Below are 15,042 nucleotides of genomic sequence, written 5' to 3'. Positions count from 1 at the left end.
GTGGTCATGACTCTGAGCACAGTTTTGTCCATATGACACGCCCGACTCAGAAAAACGTGTTCCGGCTGAGCTGACAAACCGCACAAACTTCTACCCATCGAAGAGATCTTGGTTGGTAAAGGGCATTGCTAAGTCCCAACACGGTTCACGTAGGTTCCGTCAAACGTCCCCCGAGCGCATTGAAAACAGGCGGCAGACGTGCTGCCCGCAACGAGTCTTTTTGATCAGAGCTACGCCTTTAACCTATGTATATACTAGGCTCGCATACCATGATGCTTGGAAGTGGCATAATCTACGAGACAATTAGGTGGACGGACGCGATGGCAAGGGACCAAGTGTCAGAAATATAAAGGAGTCCGCCGAATGTAAGTCATTATAGAGACTAAGTCGTACCATAATTAGTGCAGGCGAGGCGTACGAAGGTCGAAAGCAATATAACACATCGAGCAGCAGATAAATATGCGACAGGTTGAACATAGCAAAACAGCTTGAGACGTTAATGTGGTGCGCCGGATTGATGATGGCCAGCACCTCGTGGCAAGGTTCGAGAACCCTAGTAGATTCAACTTAATTTAGCATCCATCACGAGAAGACAAGAATGCTATACTTGCCGTGAAGACCAATACGCTTCGTCTGTTAACGACGGACGGGCTCGTGCTCCAGCTTGAAGGCGATGCGGTTGTCGTTGGCAGCCTTAAACAACTGCCTGTAGTGCGCGGACCCGAAGACTTCTGTCAGCGCGGCTTCGTGGGAGCTAACCCAGTCCGCCGGCGGCAAAGCACGTATGGTGCGGTACAGCCCCTCCTCTGGCGAGTGCTCTTCCTTGACAAGTACGAGCATCCCAGTAAGCAGACATTGCAACAAGTGCAATATGTCTGCGATCGGCGTCACGGTGTGGCGCATCGCTGGAAACAGCGCGCTATGGAAGACCATCTGCCATTGAACGCGCCTCTCTGGAGAGAAGAAGGTAGACGCGTTCGCGGGCAGTTGAAGGCGCATGTTCGGACTTCGTGGGACGCCGCTTGATGAGCGGTATGGCGTAGGCAATTCGATGGTGAATAACATGCGGGGATCGGCGGGGGTGACGTCCCTCCAGCCCATCTGGAGCAGCTGAGCCTTCAGAGACAATAGCCAGCGTCGTGCTCGCGCATAGTTGAGGCCCAGCGCGTCAGCCGTGGTGAGCGGGATCCCGGTGCGTTTGGCCCAGTCATCCATGTTACGGACATCACTGGAAAAGACTAGTTGAGGCGGGGGACCCGAGGAGGACATTTTGAAGACTGGGAGACGGCTGTGGCGAATGCTGTGTACTTTGTTGAGCATTTTACGTGAAAGAAAGAGACCGTGCAGGGGGAATCTTACGGAGTGGATTTAAAAGGCGACGGGCTCCAAGATCGTGTAAGTTATTATAGCTATGACTTGCAGATACACGCTGCTGCCTGCCCGCTCGCAGATGTTGATTGAAGGCGCGAACCAGGGGATTGTCCAGGGCCTTGGGCTGAGCGGACGAGGGCGCAGGGAAGGGAGTCGCGTTTTGAGTGAGAGCGCTGGCAGGGCCGGGCGTGGGCCCAGTCGTAAAATTGGGCCCGGGCTATCGCAACCGATTGTGGCGGCATAAGGACCGTGGTCAACGTAAAACGTGCAACGACGTTCGGCGTTCTTTGGCACTTTTTGGCGTCCTCATCGTCAGAAAAGGATATTTGCTCCCGCGGTCAGTGTGCCCTGTTTCCTTTTCCAGCGTTCTAACACGGCCGATGCCGCAGCTGGTGTCGGCCCTTCCTGAGAACAAGAAACGATTACCTAGTAACGCTCTGTGGGCTCTTGAAGGGCGTCTGGGCGGCACCCTTATTCCTATCTTCGCAAGCTCTCTATATACCCGGTGATATCTTACTCAGTGGCCTGATGCTATCTTTCGTGTGCTTTCCCCCTTGTGTTCAGCCGCCTTGACTTTGCTTTTCTGTGGTACGCGGATGAGCAGTCGCTATTTGACGTTCAATGACTTCATAGCAGATCTGAAACAACAGATTCTCCTCCGTCCGACCCATTCCACTTTTCTCTCTTAGCAACAGACTATATTGGACAAAAGCGATGCACTCTGGATCGACGATCGGTCGCACGAACACTTAAACTGACGGCGCTTGGGGAAAAGAAAGCCGCACAGGTAAGAACCAGTGGATCGTCAAGAGATGGTTGCGACGCCATAGCTATCCCGAACGCTCTAAGTTTCGCTGTGAATTACAGCATGAATGTTTTCAACCATGAGCAGGAACACTCCAGGCTGGATGCGCTTGAAGGTGGCATCCTGGAATTCCCGACACGCGAGATGATTTGCCACCGGAAAGGCGTCAGAAGTTGACCAAGTGTCAGCCCAATTCAATTGAATTGTGTATATTCTTCTCCGCGGACAAGAGAAGCCGAGAACGGCACCAAGTACTGTATGATAGGCTAAAGTTCGTGGGCTGGCAAGAAGCTGTATTCAGACCGTGTATGCTGAGCCCAGAAGTCGCTGAATTCCATGAAAGAGGCCCTGGCACGTAAGCCAGCTGCAGTTGGTCGTATATAAGGTCGGAACAAGGCAATCATGCAGGATGCAGAGTTCATTCTGCGAACTTGCATAGCTCACGCGCGCGGACTTACTGTACTAGCTGTCACGTCACGACCTCATTGCGTCACAGTCATTCCGTCCGAGCCTGACTCAGTACACTGCAGCAGACGCCAAATATACCTGATCTACGGTCAGTAATTAATCCGTAGTACAGACTATACCACTTGCATCTGACCAAACACCATGGTCCAAGGCTCTGGTAACATGCCAGTCGCGCATTCTCCCATCCAGGCGCTGAAAAGCAGCTCTGCTGTACCGACGACGATCCTTGAAGATCCATCCGGAAGTCTAAGCCAACAGGGGTTTGACGTTTATGCATCCTACCAACGTATTCTCGAGAATGAAGAAGTACAATATCATGTGAACCTCTGCAGGCTGTGACATTAATCTGCGTCGACTGAACCAGATTGCTACACCTTTGGCTGCAATCCTTGCACTCACAGAATTAATCGAACATTCCAAAGGTAAGTCAAAGTGGCAGAAAAACGATTGTTTTCTTATATGCCGAAGCCGGCACCATGTTCGAGCTCGTCAAGGAGCTCCACGAAGCCGCTGAAATTCTCAAGAAAAGGACGACGAATCCCATCAGTCTGAATGCAGGAACTGAGCTGTTCATTGCTTTCGTTACGCTCTTCCCGCATGAGTCAGACGTGAGCTCTCGATGTCCTTTGCTCGAATCATGCTCATACAAGTTCCTCACATTTTAAGAATTTCGCCGATCTCAAGACGAAGCTAGTCAAACAGGGCCAGGACTATGCTGCAGAAGCCTTAACTTTCCGCGGAAAGATTTCAGAGCTGGCTTTGGACTTCATCAAGGATGATTCCGTGGTAGTTGTCCACCCATCCTTTGGATCCGGATTCGAAGCTTAAAGCGGAGCACAGATACTAACTCATTCATACTCGCGAGTGGTGATGCAGACGTTGCTTCGGGCTCACAAGCAAAAGCGAATATCCGTCTACGTGACGGAAGCTCGACCACGTGGTCTAGGGTACGGACCGCACATCCTGTGTCTTCAAGCGTGTCCGTTGTATTTATTAATTTGTCTTACAGTGTCAAAACATACGAGGCTTTGACAGCGGCCGGCATTCCTTGTACCATGGTCCTTGATTCGGCAGTAGCTTATGTCATGGACATGGTGGACTTCATACTTGTTGGATCTGAAGCTGTAGTCGAAAGCGGGGGTCTTATTAACGCCGTAGGCAGCAACCAGATAGCTATAATAGCCAAGGCTGCTAAAAAGCCATTCTATGCTCTAGCAGAGAGGTGAGGTTTTATGCGTTCTTCATTTTTGCAAGGCACTCGACTCACATATTTCAGTTACAAATTCCATCGTCTCTTCCCCTTATCGCAATATGATCTACCGACGCACAATGATGACATTCTGTCGTTTCCACGCCACGCACAGCGATTGTCTCCGGTACTGACTGCGAGGCCATCCGTGGCTCCGAGTCCGGTGGGTTCTTCGAACCCCATACCGACACGACAATTGCCTTTCAAGAGGACGGAGAGCTCTGCATCTTCATCTCAGCTGGCTATGACCCCTGAGCAAATACTTCGGAATCCCAGAGTTGACTACACCATGTTCGTCTTCTTCTTGGTTCGCCGGGCGTGGAATTCACGTGTTTCGTTCGATTCAGGCCGGATCTTATCTCTCTCGTATTTTCGGATGTTGGTATTCTCACTCCTGAGGGTGTGAGCCAGTATCTCGTTGGCATGTTTGCTGGATGATCCCGCGTTTTCCAGTAGGCCTTTGTATACGTCTGTTTGCGCTGTATCCTAGCTCATCACGCGCTACATATCTCTGTTTCGCGATAGAGTTTACGATAAATCATGTATGACTGATCCTACCCGATGAGCGATTGAGATATCCTCGAGGCGTGTGCAATGTCTACCTTCTTGGTAAGTCTCGAAGTTTAGTGGAAGATGCAACGTCGAGCCACGCTCCTCTGCCATAGTGCTATAAGGAGCGGGAGCATGTGAAGCCTCCAACCCGGAGGCTCCGGCAACGTGCCACAGTATATTCTGCGTTTCGGTTCAGTAAGCCAACGCGTCCGCAAGGCCCGATTGCCCGATGCGTTGGTCTGTAAGAAGTCGTCGAAACGGCGAAGCACAGTGATATAGTGGAGGTGCGCTGGTGCCAGTGTTTGTGGGGGTGTATAAGAGGACCAGTATCGACTCATTGGTGATGTTCCAGATCAAGGTGGTGTGGTTGAACGCTGACATGTACCGTGCGCGTAGTGGATGAATGAGAGGCTCCTATTGGAAGGGAGTCTGATCCTAAGGGGTCGCTCATTCGGTACTATGCGGTGCTTCAAGTCCCGGATCTGCGCCCCAGTGACCCGAATGGCTTCTGATCAGATAGTACAACCTCGGAGCAAGGATTTGGGTTTTAACGTTTTAGCGTATCTCGCGTGTCTGTACCGCAAAATGTGGCTGAGATGTCCAGCGTCATTCTCGGGCAGGATAATGATCGCCAGGGGAAACCGACCCAAGCTTCGGGAATCTTGCTTGACACCATCTGGGACATGTTCGGAAGTGAGCGATCTACGACGGATTGGCGCGGATGAACTCACAGCGGTAGAACCCATCGGATACTACCTGGTAGCAGACCCGAGGCGTTCAATATCTCTAGTGTCGGGGAAGATATTGATTCTTCCCAGAAAACATCCGGAAGGGTATAAAATGCGGCTAATTGCAAAGACATGTCCATCAGACCTCATCCCCTCTGTCACCTTCCGCAAGTAACAATGTGCAAAGAGCGCCGGTACGACATTGGAAGGCGCATATCGTCTATGAACCTCACCTGTGTTCTGTCACAGCGTCAACTACCGCTACCGACTTTGTGGCCATGTCATATACGCTGTAAGTGTTATCGCCTGCTTGCGACCACCTCAATACTGACAAGTGGCTTAGCCCGCTGAATTCGTGAGTGGGTCTTGCGGAACGTCGAGACGAACACTAAGGTCTTGCAGATCAACTGCGAAGAGAGGTGGTGTAAATTCAGTATCGCCCATCCCCCGGATTGTCCCGACTGCCGGAAGACCTGCTGGCAATAGTGAGTACGTTGGTAACGGGATGTAGAATAACCCGCTCATCCATGGTCCGTACAGTCGTCAACATCCAGAGACATATGGTGAGCATAAGAGAAATTCTACGCCACCGTCGTTCACTCAATCTTTTTGCGTGGCAGATGTCACTTATGACAGGTTCTGTCCTGAGTGCGCTCGAGCGAGGTGACACAAAGATGGAATAATTGAAGGGATTGTTGTGTCGCTAGCTTGGCGCCCCGATCGATGATAGTACGCTTTCACATGTCCGCTTTACTGTAAATTGGTGCCCAATAGATACAGCGCATTTTGTGAACATACATACCACTTAGAAAAAAGATACATTCTATCTGGCTGAGCTTGTTTACCACATACACCACTGGATCCAAATCTAAGCGCTGCTGCACGCAATGCTGATTGTCATTGTCAGCGGCGTCTTCACTGGCTGCGTGGCACAGAAACAACTAGGACCCGGTGGGAACCACCTGCGTTAGACGTTATATTTTGAGGATTTCCACGAACTTCCAAGGCTGTGGAGTGATGCCTTGAAACCTTAAACAGCGGAGATGACACGAATGAACGACTAGTAACCACGGACGCTCCTTGTTCATGAATGCCAGGGAACTCGGTTGACCAGAATACCGACCAGAATAAAAGCACCATAATTAGAGCGGACAATAGGAAATCTGAGCAACAGGGAACATGAACGGACGCATACGTGTATGAGATGCTGTGGAAGTGGGTCTTCGAAACTCACGACGATAAACATAGAGCGACGAGTGGATTACGGAGGTTTCGGAGTACTGTCCTCGTTGATGTCGTTACGTGATGATATAAGGGAGAAGTCAACATGTATTCTTGCGCCTCATGTGCTTCATACAGATCTGTCGGATAAGAGCATGAGACAAGAAAAAGATCGAGAGTAGATACAGTACCGAGGTTCAGGTACGACGCACTACGTTGACCAACGACGGCACCAGTAGGTATTCGGGATGTCGACTCATGATATCGATCTCCCACAGTCCTTCAGTTAGTGGGCCACTGAAAACGTCGTATGCGCCAATCCCTGTCCAAGTGACGGCAGTGATTGGACACTAACTATTCCCTATCTTGTGGAACAGCAGTCGGAAGACAATCGACTCTGGAATCTTCCGCTACGAGCTGTGCGAACAGTTCTCGGTTAATCGGGTTGTGCCTGGGTATGTCCGAGGTCAGGCGCGAACGCTTCTTCTCCGCGCATGTGTTGAACACGCCTTTGAGGGAACCCGAGCTCCAGGAGCCAGGATATAGCGCAGTACGCAGTCAACAATAGTCCGAGAACAAGCCCCGCCAGCTCGGGGGCGGGGAGGATCCCGCAAATGAAGACTTCTCCGTGATCCTAGCCAGCGGGAAGGAGCAAGTAATCAAGCGAGGGAAATTTAACTTGTAGGGCGTCAGGTGTCCCCTGTACGGCCGTAGGCACAAAAAGAACTGTGAGAAATATTTCGCCTTTACCAGCAAACCTACGCCGTGTCCGGGCTGTTAGCGGCTTGAATGGCGCAGGACGCGGGACGCCTGGATTGAACCGAGCACCGAGTACGTCGTGTAGTCTGGATAGTAGCTACATTCGTATGAGAACTCACAAATTATCTAGCCGAGTAATATTGGAAGCACCACAAGACACAAACACGCACCAAGCGCGATGGAGTAAATCCCGGTCGGCTTAGACCGCCATGTCGAATGAAAGACGATCGCGGTCCGCGGTTCCACATAACATGCGAGCTGTTATAGTTGCTGTAGTAGCAGGGAGCTTGTGCGACATTTACATTTGTCAGGTATGCACAGGCGGAAGGTGCTTCAAGTCGAGCGAATTGCGGAAGCCTGCGTGGATCTGCGTGACGATCTTGTCTCGGGATTCTGGCGGTGAGCCACGTGGCCGCCACAAAGACCTGTGCTGGAAGCTTTCGCTGCGCCACAGCCTGCGAGGCCAGTGGCTTGGCTTCCTTACAGCTGCAAAACACGTTTGCTATGGGTGCCATCGGCTATTCCTCACCGACCGCCTCACAATGGCTCTTTCCGCTCACTGCTCTGAGTGCGACACCAAGTGCAGAGACGTCAGGCATAGCCCTGGAGAGAGAGCTTTATGATCGGGCAAGAGGCGTCGAGTTTCTGTTCCGGCTGGGAACATCCCTAGCTCTGTGAGCGTATACGGACGTTTGCGGCCCAGCAAACTCACCGAATGATTCACTTCAGGCCATGTTCTGCAATGTACACGGCTGCCACATGGTTCCATCGGTTTTACATGCGTTATTCCATGGAGGATTATCATCGACAAGTGCGATTATGCCTTGCCTTCTTTATACCGCCATTTACGCTATGATACCGTGCTTTCAGGATGTTGCCGCTTCATGCATATTTCTAGCGACAAAGACAGAGGAGTGCGGCAGGAAGCTACGCGACGTAGCCAAAGTGTACCACATGAAGGTCACAGGAGCCGATGCCAGCCAAGTGCAGTCGGACAGCAGTGTATGCAATCAAGGCTTTTCCTCAATACGTGCTCAATTCAACCTTGTAATAGGAGGTAGAATTATGCCAGACCATGATTCTCCAGACTGAGGAGGCACTGTTGGAGGCCTTATGTTTTGATTTCGTGGTTGACAACCCTCACGCCGAGCTAGTCGACCTATTTGATGCTCTGCCAGATGAGCCTGTTGTCCAAGAGTATGCCTGGAGTTTTGCCAACGACTCGTGAGTACTAGCACTTCCATCGACAGACGTTACTAACTGCCTTGTCGAGACAAGATACCGCACGCCGCTTTGCGTCTTGTATCCTCCTCGAGTGGTGGCCGCTGCATGCTATATTCTGGCTCAGCGAGTGGCTGATGGTCCTCAGTCTGCGTCGTTGGATGCTCGGCTGTCTTCTCCGGCTCCGGTATCCTCGTTGCCTACGCCACCTTCGCATAAGGCCACCTCACCAAATGGTTCGCGTTTTGCGATAGAGCATTTTGCTTTCAACGAAGTGGAATTAGCGGGTGTAGCAGGTGCGATCGTGAATCTGATGCCACTACCTGAAGCTCAACTGAAGACTTCGATCAGATGCACTGGCGATCCTTTTAGAATTTTACAATGCGCAGGATGTCTCCGGTTCCGCGGAATACCTACAGCCAGTAGTCGCGGTACGTTCGATAATCTCCAGTTGCGCTGTCCTCTAAACATGTTTTTAAGGTTACGCCGCCAGCGGTTTCCCCGCGCAAGCCGCTGTACCAACCGTTCGCCCAAGTAAGTAGCAGCACCAACGTCCCGGATGCTGCTTTGCAGGGCAGAACCCCCAACTCTTCTTATGGCGGAAACACCCCGTCAAAGGAATGGAAACCCGTGGGATAGCTGAGATGAGGAATGATTGTCTCGATTATCTCTTGCATGTACAATATTATGTATCCCGTCCATGGATCCCTAGTGTATCATCATTGTACATTATCTGTCGACTTGCTCTGTTGCACTGCTAATTACGGCTCGCCTCCATCATTCCACTTGCCTTCACGAGGCTTGCCAATGACCGTCCGGTTCGAATACGTAGACCATTCTGACGAGGTTGAATCGTCTGATGCATCCGAGGGTGCTGGGCTGGCGCGCGGGTTCGTTGGTATCGCCCGGTTTTGCCATTCCCGGAGTCGCTCGTACACTTTCTGTGCAGGGGCTGGTACAGCGATGGGAGGCGGCAGTTTACCCCTATTGATGGTATCGGCCGGATCCCAGCTTATAACGTCGGTGAGTTCATCGTCATCGCGCGCGACGCCGGCGGACGATGCGGCGTCTCGTGAGAAGAAGAATCAGCCCGCTTGCCACGCAACTTGCTCCGACCGACTCACCTTCACTCTTTCCGTCCCAGTCCGATTCCGACTCAGCATAGCTCAGTCTAACCCCAGGAGAGGCTATTAAGAGATCCGGTGGCAATCGGTGAACAGGTTCAGGCACCTACGCATTTAGGAAGAAAGAAGAGCACGTGAGATTGGTGACATTCAGGACGAGGACCAGAATGCTAGATCAGGAGCGCAAGCTCCATGGCGCCCTCGGAGTCGTGAGGCAGGAGGTCGTACGCAATGCACGGCGACTCGACAGTGGTGTTCAGTGGCCTTTCACCCACCTTCGGGATCATCCATGCATTAGGTATTCCATTGGCGGATGCAAGCCAGTAAACCAGGCACTCAAGCGGGCTGGGGTTGTCTTGAGTCATAGAGATGACGGGGGATACGAATGCTCTAGTCCATCCTGCAGGATTTGAGTAGTGGGGTAAATAAGGCCAAGTGATACAAACCTGGTGTGAATGCACCAAAGACCCAGTCACAGCCGGATGACAGGACGAACCAGGGGCATCGCTTGTTGAAGCATACATCCCAAACCTACAACGATTGGCGGGTAGATTGGAACACTCGATGGGCCAGTATACGCCAACTAACCTTAGCCCAAACGCGCTGTGCACTCTGATAGTATCTGTCTTGCTCCTCAACCATTTCGAAGGACGGGAACTAATAGATCCGATGAGAGTCTATTGGGAAGATGCACTTCATGATCACCCGATGACAAGTACGGACCGAATTCAGTTTCACAAAGCTTTGTATGTCCTGTGGCGACAGGATCCATGGAGGTTGAAAGGCAATCACCACAGAACGCTCCGCTACGTTGGGTTCCCGCATTGGACTGGCTGCACTTTGGGACCAGTAGAAATACTGGAAGAGGTCATTGTCGACATCTTCACTTTTCTCATGCTGTATTTCCCACTCGATTGTATGTGGCCAAACGACATGCATGACTCTTTGAGCCGTCTGCAGTGGAAGTTGTTCGAGCCAATTCGCAATACTATGCCGTACAGTGAATAACAACCATTCACGCATGTTCACAATCAAGCTTACCCCGATATTTGGGAGGCGGCCTTCAGTCTTACTTTTGGGATGTCGAAGAGGGCGCCAGCAGGGACGGAGATACTTTCTCCTAGCTCTTGATCTTCGTCATCCGCTTCCACGGGCCGGAAGGGGATACAGTAGTCCAGGACTGCAGCAGATAATTATTTCAATCGTTCCCTACTGGTTAGAGATCTGCTTACACCCTGTAGTTATATCCAGGAAGTCATGGGGCCTCAGATGTTCGATTTCTGCTAGTAAGCGCGACCTCTCCGGCCGAACGGATATGAAGTTCGCATGGCTTTTGTGTCCTTCCGGAGGCATGTTGGTTATAGTACGTGAGATGGATATGGGAGGTAAGACAGCCATCTGGAGATATAACCGCAGGTTGTCGACGGCCCGCATGTCCACGCCGCCAGTCCTGAAACGTCGAGGAGACATGGCCAGGGTAGTAGCCTGAGGAGGTGCGCTGATTGATTGTTTGGATGGGCGGAAAATGTATGCAAAGAAGGCCCGTTTAAATGTCCTTATATGCACACTAGGGAGCTTCTAAGTGGTTACGATCATGTCTCCTGGCCTATTGTTCGCAAACCGGAAGTAGAACAAGGTCAGAAGCCTTCGCCACATGTGACGGTAGCATCATTACGCGTCACGCCTGCCTCATGGAGATGTGGGTCCATGTATTATCAGCCGCATCGCGGCTTATCTCTTCTTCTCGTGACTTGGAGACAAAGCTGACCTTGTCTCGCAATTCTGTCATGCCGTCCTTATAATTCACAAGACCAACGTCTCGCATGCAATAGGGAAATACATAGGCACGTATATTACATTACAGGGGGTTCTATATAAGTATACTCTCGTACTCAAGGGCATTAATATCTATTCGTTTAGTGCATATCGTCATAACCTCTGGTACGAGGATCATAGTGATCAGATCATTCGTATCGCATGACGCCCAGCTTATCCTGCCAAGCCCATCTAGTTTCGCCTCTCCTCGACCAGTGGAAAGGGGTGACTTCCAGGACGCATCGTACAGGCGGGGCATGGGTTGGGACTGATCCTGATAGGATTACGCACTGGGACATCCATGAGTCGAATGCAAGATCGAGACGTGCATCCTATATACCAAATACATTAGTGCAGATCTCGACGGAAGCTATGTCCAGGCTATAGACCTGTCCGATGCAAATGTCGTCTGCTGAAAACGCAGTTGGACTTCTGGCAGTCTTGGCGATGGGTAGAAATGCCCACGAAATGCCCGCAAAATGTGTGCCATCGACCATCAATAATCTTTAAACGAGAATGGTAGATCATTAGCGATGGATACTACCAGGTCAGCTGAAGCAGAAGAAATAACCGACGTTATGGCACATATTGCTTTCGTGGCGTCGAGATAAAGTAGGTGTAAAGACCAGCTTCACCTTCGAAAGAATGGAGTGCGGTGAAGATCGTCCCCGCTTTTATGGGGGGCGGATGGACGTGCCGCCTGAAGCATGGGCACAGTTTAAGGAGGTGTCTCTACCGGCCTGGCTATTCCTGTGATCCCCGTACGGCCCTAATCAGCGCACCCCGCCCCTCATGAATGGTATGCCAGACCCGCCATACCGGCAATAATCGGTACGCAGGATCCAGTATATTGCACACCTCGATAATATCGACCCTCCCAGCTGCAGGCGCTCGAGGCATGGTATGGCATTTAGAGTGAAATATGCTTGAACTACGGCAAGTATGCTTGATCCGTACCGTGGTGTTGACCGTATGGGCCTCGTTTCCATTTGACCGCGGCCGCGTTTATGGATAATACGGACCCGCTTTCCATGAGTCCGCGAACAGCCGACCCATGTGCGCAGTCATGACCCCTAGTCAGCGACTTCCTATCGCCGTCACCGAAGGCTAGAAGCAAGACCCTTGCCAGCAGTCTGTCGGCCAGAGAACACGTTGTATCTGCACGGCGCGATGCAGAGAACGTGCTTCGCTCGTGTTGTTGGAAACGGGTGTGACTCATCGCTTTGTGGGCTCGGTCTCCCCCCGGCTCCTGCACACCCAGGCTGAGATTATCATAAAAGACGGGAAGAGATGATACATTCATGCCTCTTAAGTATTTCGCTGTTGCCAAAGTGGGCCGGTGCCCTGCGGTATCACTGATTTCTATGTGGCCTCGAATATGATACCAACACACCCATTCGACCATGGGGCGACGGTGCCCGAAGCATGGAGTGATGGAGAGTAAACTGGCGAATTGACATAGGGGATTATAGAGCAGAGGGACAGGCAAGACCGGCAAAGGCAGGCCCCTGATTTGCTAGAAATCACCCGGGTGGATGCATCTTCAAACTCTCCACTGCTCTCTCAGGCCTCGACAGCCACGATGACGACATAAACGTAGAGCGAAGTCCGGCATGAGAGAGTGGCAATCCATAAACCCTTACGGTAACCCCACACAGTATAGCCACAGCACCTGAATGAAAGACCCTCTCGTTTGCATGACTCGTTCATACATCAAGCAAGTCACTAAGCTCCTCTCCGGCGAATGGCCTCCACGAGCTGTACCTTCTTTCTAACCTGCGCAGATGGTACAAGCCAGTCAGTAAGCCTGAGAGACACGTGTGAGAGTAGAGCCACACCTCATGGGCAAATCGTCTTCTCCATCTCTCACTCCTTAATCTCCTCCGTTTGTCACCCTTCTTCTCGTGTCGCTCCTGCATCCTCAATTCATATCTTACTCGGTTTTGTTTGAGGCGAGTATTGAGCTTGGAATAGGCGGTGTTGACGTCGCCCTTGATAACTGGTATACTCCTACCTGTATTGACCAGTAATAAGAACGGCGAAGATGCTGTCATGGCCGGCAAAGACGCAGAGAATGGGCAGCACCCACCCGAGTAGGCATCGCCAATGCGAGGCTGCGTTGCCATGAAGGATTCATGCCTGATCTTCCATATCTCTTCCGGGGTCGCTTTCGAAGGCGCAGGATTGGATGGCCTGATTTTGCCAGAGCGGCCAGAGCTGATGATGGTTGACCATACTGCCGCTTGACCAGCCAAATAACCGGCAGTCCGAGGAGAATTAGCCCGAGATGGGGACTGCGGGGGCCTTTGGGACTGGAGCCAGGGCGCAGATGGAGTCGTAAATGTCCTGACAGATGTTGTCCTCAGCGCGGTCGTCGTATTGCAGCGTAATGATCTCTGAAAACCGGAGGCTCCGTCGCCTAGCAGAGTTGTCCCAACGCGCTGCATAAGAGGGGACAGCATATCTAAGCTACTGGGAAACTGACCCAGAGGCTAGAGGTCAGATGCAAGTCAAAAATGGACAAGATTTCGAATGCTCGGCAATTGACGATCGCGGGCTCTAACAAGCAGTGTACGATCGAAGACTGACCATTGCCAGGGCGGCGTCCAGCCCACACACATCATGGCCTCTGACGCGTTGTTGGAGGAGTTTGAAGTAATTCATGAAGCTATGTACATCATACAAGAGACTAAGTATTTCTGGTGCAGGTGCTCGAATCGATCTACCCTACGGAACTTTCGAGTTCGTGCCACCTCTCTACCCCATCGTAGTGCAGGACTAAGACTCATGTAAAGAACTATCGGAAAGGGACATACAGATGGACGTTGAACCGGAAGATCCACAAGAAGGAGATGTCCGCTGTGAGCATCATTTACCCTGTGTCGAGCCTGCAAAGACTGAGAGATCGAGGATATTTAGTGTTACTTTCCCTGAAAGTGCACTACCCAGACACCTATCCCGATGTTCTTCCAGACCTTGCCCTGGATCCTGTAGAAGGAGATCTGGATGAAGTGGATATTGAAGGTCTACTTAATGATCTACGGACAATCGTGGGTTACGAGGCAACATTCCCTCGGACTGTGTCTGACGACCACCCTCGTAGGGAGAAGAAAATATAGGAATGGCGATGACGTTTACATTAGTTTCCCATCTACGGGAAAGGCTATCCGACGTCGTTCGCGAAAAGGCTGAGCGCCAAAGAAAGGAGGAGGCGGAGAAAGAGAGACAAGCTCTCGAGGTGAATATTTACTCGTGTCGTAACCTCACGAGTGTGCAACAATTCACTGGACCGTCACTTTTGTTATAGGCGGAAGAGGCCCGGACGCGGGGTACACCAGTGACACGTGAATCTTTCCTTGCGTGGAAGAAGAAATTTGATCAAGAACTAGCGGCGAAAAAAGCGAAGGAAGAGGAGGAAAGATTGAAGGCTATGACGCCGAAGGAACGCGAGGAGTACAAAAGGTTTCAGACAAGGCCGACGGGTAAGTACCGGACCCCACGCAACCTAACCAGTGTACTTACTGGATATGTCCCTTCTTATCAGGCCGACAACTCTTCGAGCGTGACAAGACTTTGGCTACCACAGATGATTCCTTAGCAGAGGAAGGCACTGTATCCGTCGACTTCAGTCAGTACGAGAGAAGAAGAGGTCAAGAAGAGGAGGAAGAGGAGGAGCATGTCGACTTTAGCGATAGCGACTGATCTATGTTGGCTATGTACCAAGGAAGA

General features: G+C 51.4%; 8 protein-coding genes across 8 annotated transcripts; 4 read left to right on the top strand and 4 right to left on the bottom strand.

Annotated features, from left to right (window-relative positions):
- Positions 1-657: 657 nt before the first annotated feature.
- GLOTRDRAFT_18621 (uncharacterized protein) lies at positions 658-1,245 on the bottom strand (the record flags this gene model as incomplete). The annotated part of the gene is made up of 1 exon (XM_007864607.1): positions 658-1,245. A coding segment is annotated over one exon (588 nt), but the record flags the coding sequence as incomplete, so codon positions are not given.
- A 1,561-nt stretch (positions 1,246-2,806) lies between these two features.
- On the top strand, positions 2,807-4,331 carry GLOTRDRAFT_35687 (nagb/rpia/CoA transferase-like protein; the record flags this gene model as incomplete). The annotated part of the gene is made up of 9 exons (XM_007864653.1): positions 2,807-2,950; positions 3,009-3,066; positions 3,113-3,252; positions 3,311-3,427; positions 3,485-3,591; positions 3,654-3,866; positions 3,921-4,056; positions 4,132-4,184; positions 4,241-4,331. The coding sequence occupies 9 exons, from the start codon at positions 2,807-2,809 to the stop codon at positions 4,329-4,331; spliced, it is 1,059 nt and encodes a 352-aa protein (XP_007862844.1).
- Positions 4,332-5,041: 710 nt separating this feature from the next.
- GLOTRDRAFT_126637 (uncharacterized protein) lies at positions 5,042-5,856 on the top strand (the record flags this gene model as incomplete). The annotated part of the gene is made up of 6 exons (XM_007865215.1): positions 5,042-5,138; positions 5,423-5,465; positions 5,517-5,528; positions 5,576-5,658; positions 5,714-5,736; positions 5,794-5,856. 6 exons carry the CDS (start codon positions 5,042-5,044, stop codon positions 5,854-5,856), a joined length of 321 nt encoding a protein of 106 aa, XP_007863406.1.
- Positions 5,857-7,731: 1,875 nt separating this feature from the next.
- Positions 7,732-9,150, top strand: GLOTRDRAFT_56805 (cyclin-like protein). The gene is made up of 7 exons (XM_007864837.1): positions 7,732-7,827; positions 7,883-7,964; positions 8,024-8,155; positions 8,208-8,377; positions 8,432-8,670; positions 8,726-8,805; positions 8,855-9,150. The coding sequence occupies exons 2-7, from the start codon at positions 7,896-7,898 to the stop codon at positions 9,011-9,013; spliced, it is 849 nt and encodes a 282-aa protein (XP_007863028.1). The 5' UTR covers positions 7,732-7,827; positions 7,883-7,895; the 3' UTR covers positions 9,014-9,150.
- Positions 9,151-9,668: 518 nt separating this feature from the next.
- Positions 9,669-10,521, bottom strand: GLOTRDRAFT_37120 (uncharacterized protein; the record flags this gene model as incomplete). The annotated part of the gene is made up of 4 exons (XM_007864762.1): positions 9,669-9,898; positions 9,945-10,029; positions 10,087-10,155; positions 10,222-10,521. 4 exons carry the CDS (start codon positions 10,519-10,521, stop codon positions 9,669-9,671), a joined length of 684 nt encoding a protein of 227 aa, XP_007862953.1.
- A 1,035-nt stretch (positions 10,522-11,556) lies between these two features.
- On the bottom strand, positions 11,557-11,817 carry GLOTRDRAFT_23493 (uncharacterized protein; the record flags this gene model as incomplete). The annotated part of the gene is made up of 2 exons (XM_007864616.1): positions 11,557-11,645; positions 11,703-11,817. Coding segments are annotated over 2 exons (204 nt in total), but the record flags the coding sequence as incomplete, so codon positions are not given.
- Positions 11,818-12,817: 1,000 nt separating this feature from the next.
- Positions 12,818-13,825, bottom strand: GLOTRDRAFT_110044 (uncharacterized protein). The gene is made up of 3 exons (XM_007865214.1): positions 13,403-13,825; positions 13,152-13,327; positions 12,818-13,089 (listed from the first exon to the last, which is right to left on the bottom strand). Exons 1-3 carry the CDS (start codon positions 13,773-13,775, stop codon positions 13,039-13,041), a joined length of 600 nt encoding a protein of 199 aa, XP_007863405.1. The 5' UTR covers positions 13,776-13,825; the 3' UTR covers positions 12,818-13,038.
- Positions 13,826-13,935: 110 nt separating this feature from the next.
- GLOTRDRAFT_126634 (RWD domain-containing protein) lies at positions 13,936-15,015 on the top strand (the record flags this gene model as incomplete). Its single annotated transcript, XM_007865213.1, has 7 exons — positions 13,936-13,968; positions 14,022-14,055; positions 14,109-14,174; positions 14,233-14,363; positions 14,417-14,551; positions 14,621-14,795; positions 14,858-15,015. 7 exons carry the CDS (start codon positions 13,936-13,938, stop codon positions 15,013-15,015), a joined length of 732 nt encoding a protein of 243 aa, XP_007863404.1.
- Between the last annotated feature and the right edge of the window lie 27 nt (positions 15,016-15,042).

Source organism: Gloeophyllum trabeum (genome assembly GCF_000344685.1).
Source record: "Gloeophyllum trabeum ATCC 11539 unplaced genomic scaffold GLOTRscaffold_00003, whole genome shotgun sequence".
NCBI classification, from domain to species: domain Eukaryota; kingdom Fungi; phylum Basidiomycota; class Agaricomycetes; order Gloeophyllales; family Gloeophyllaceae; genus Gloeophyllum; species Gloeophyllum trabeum.
This window is presented reverse-complemented; position numbering and strand designations above follow the sequence as displayed.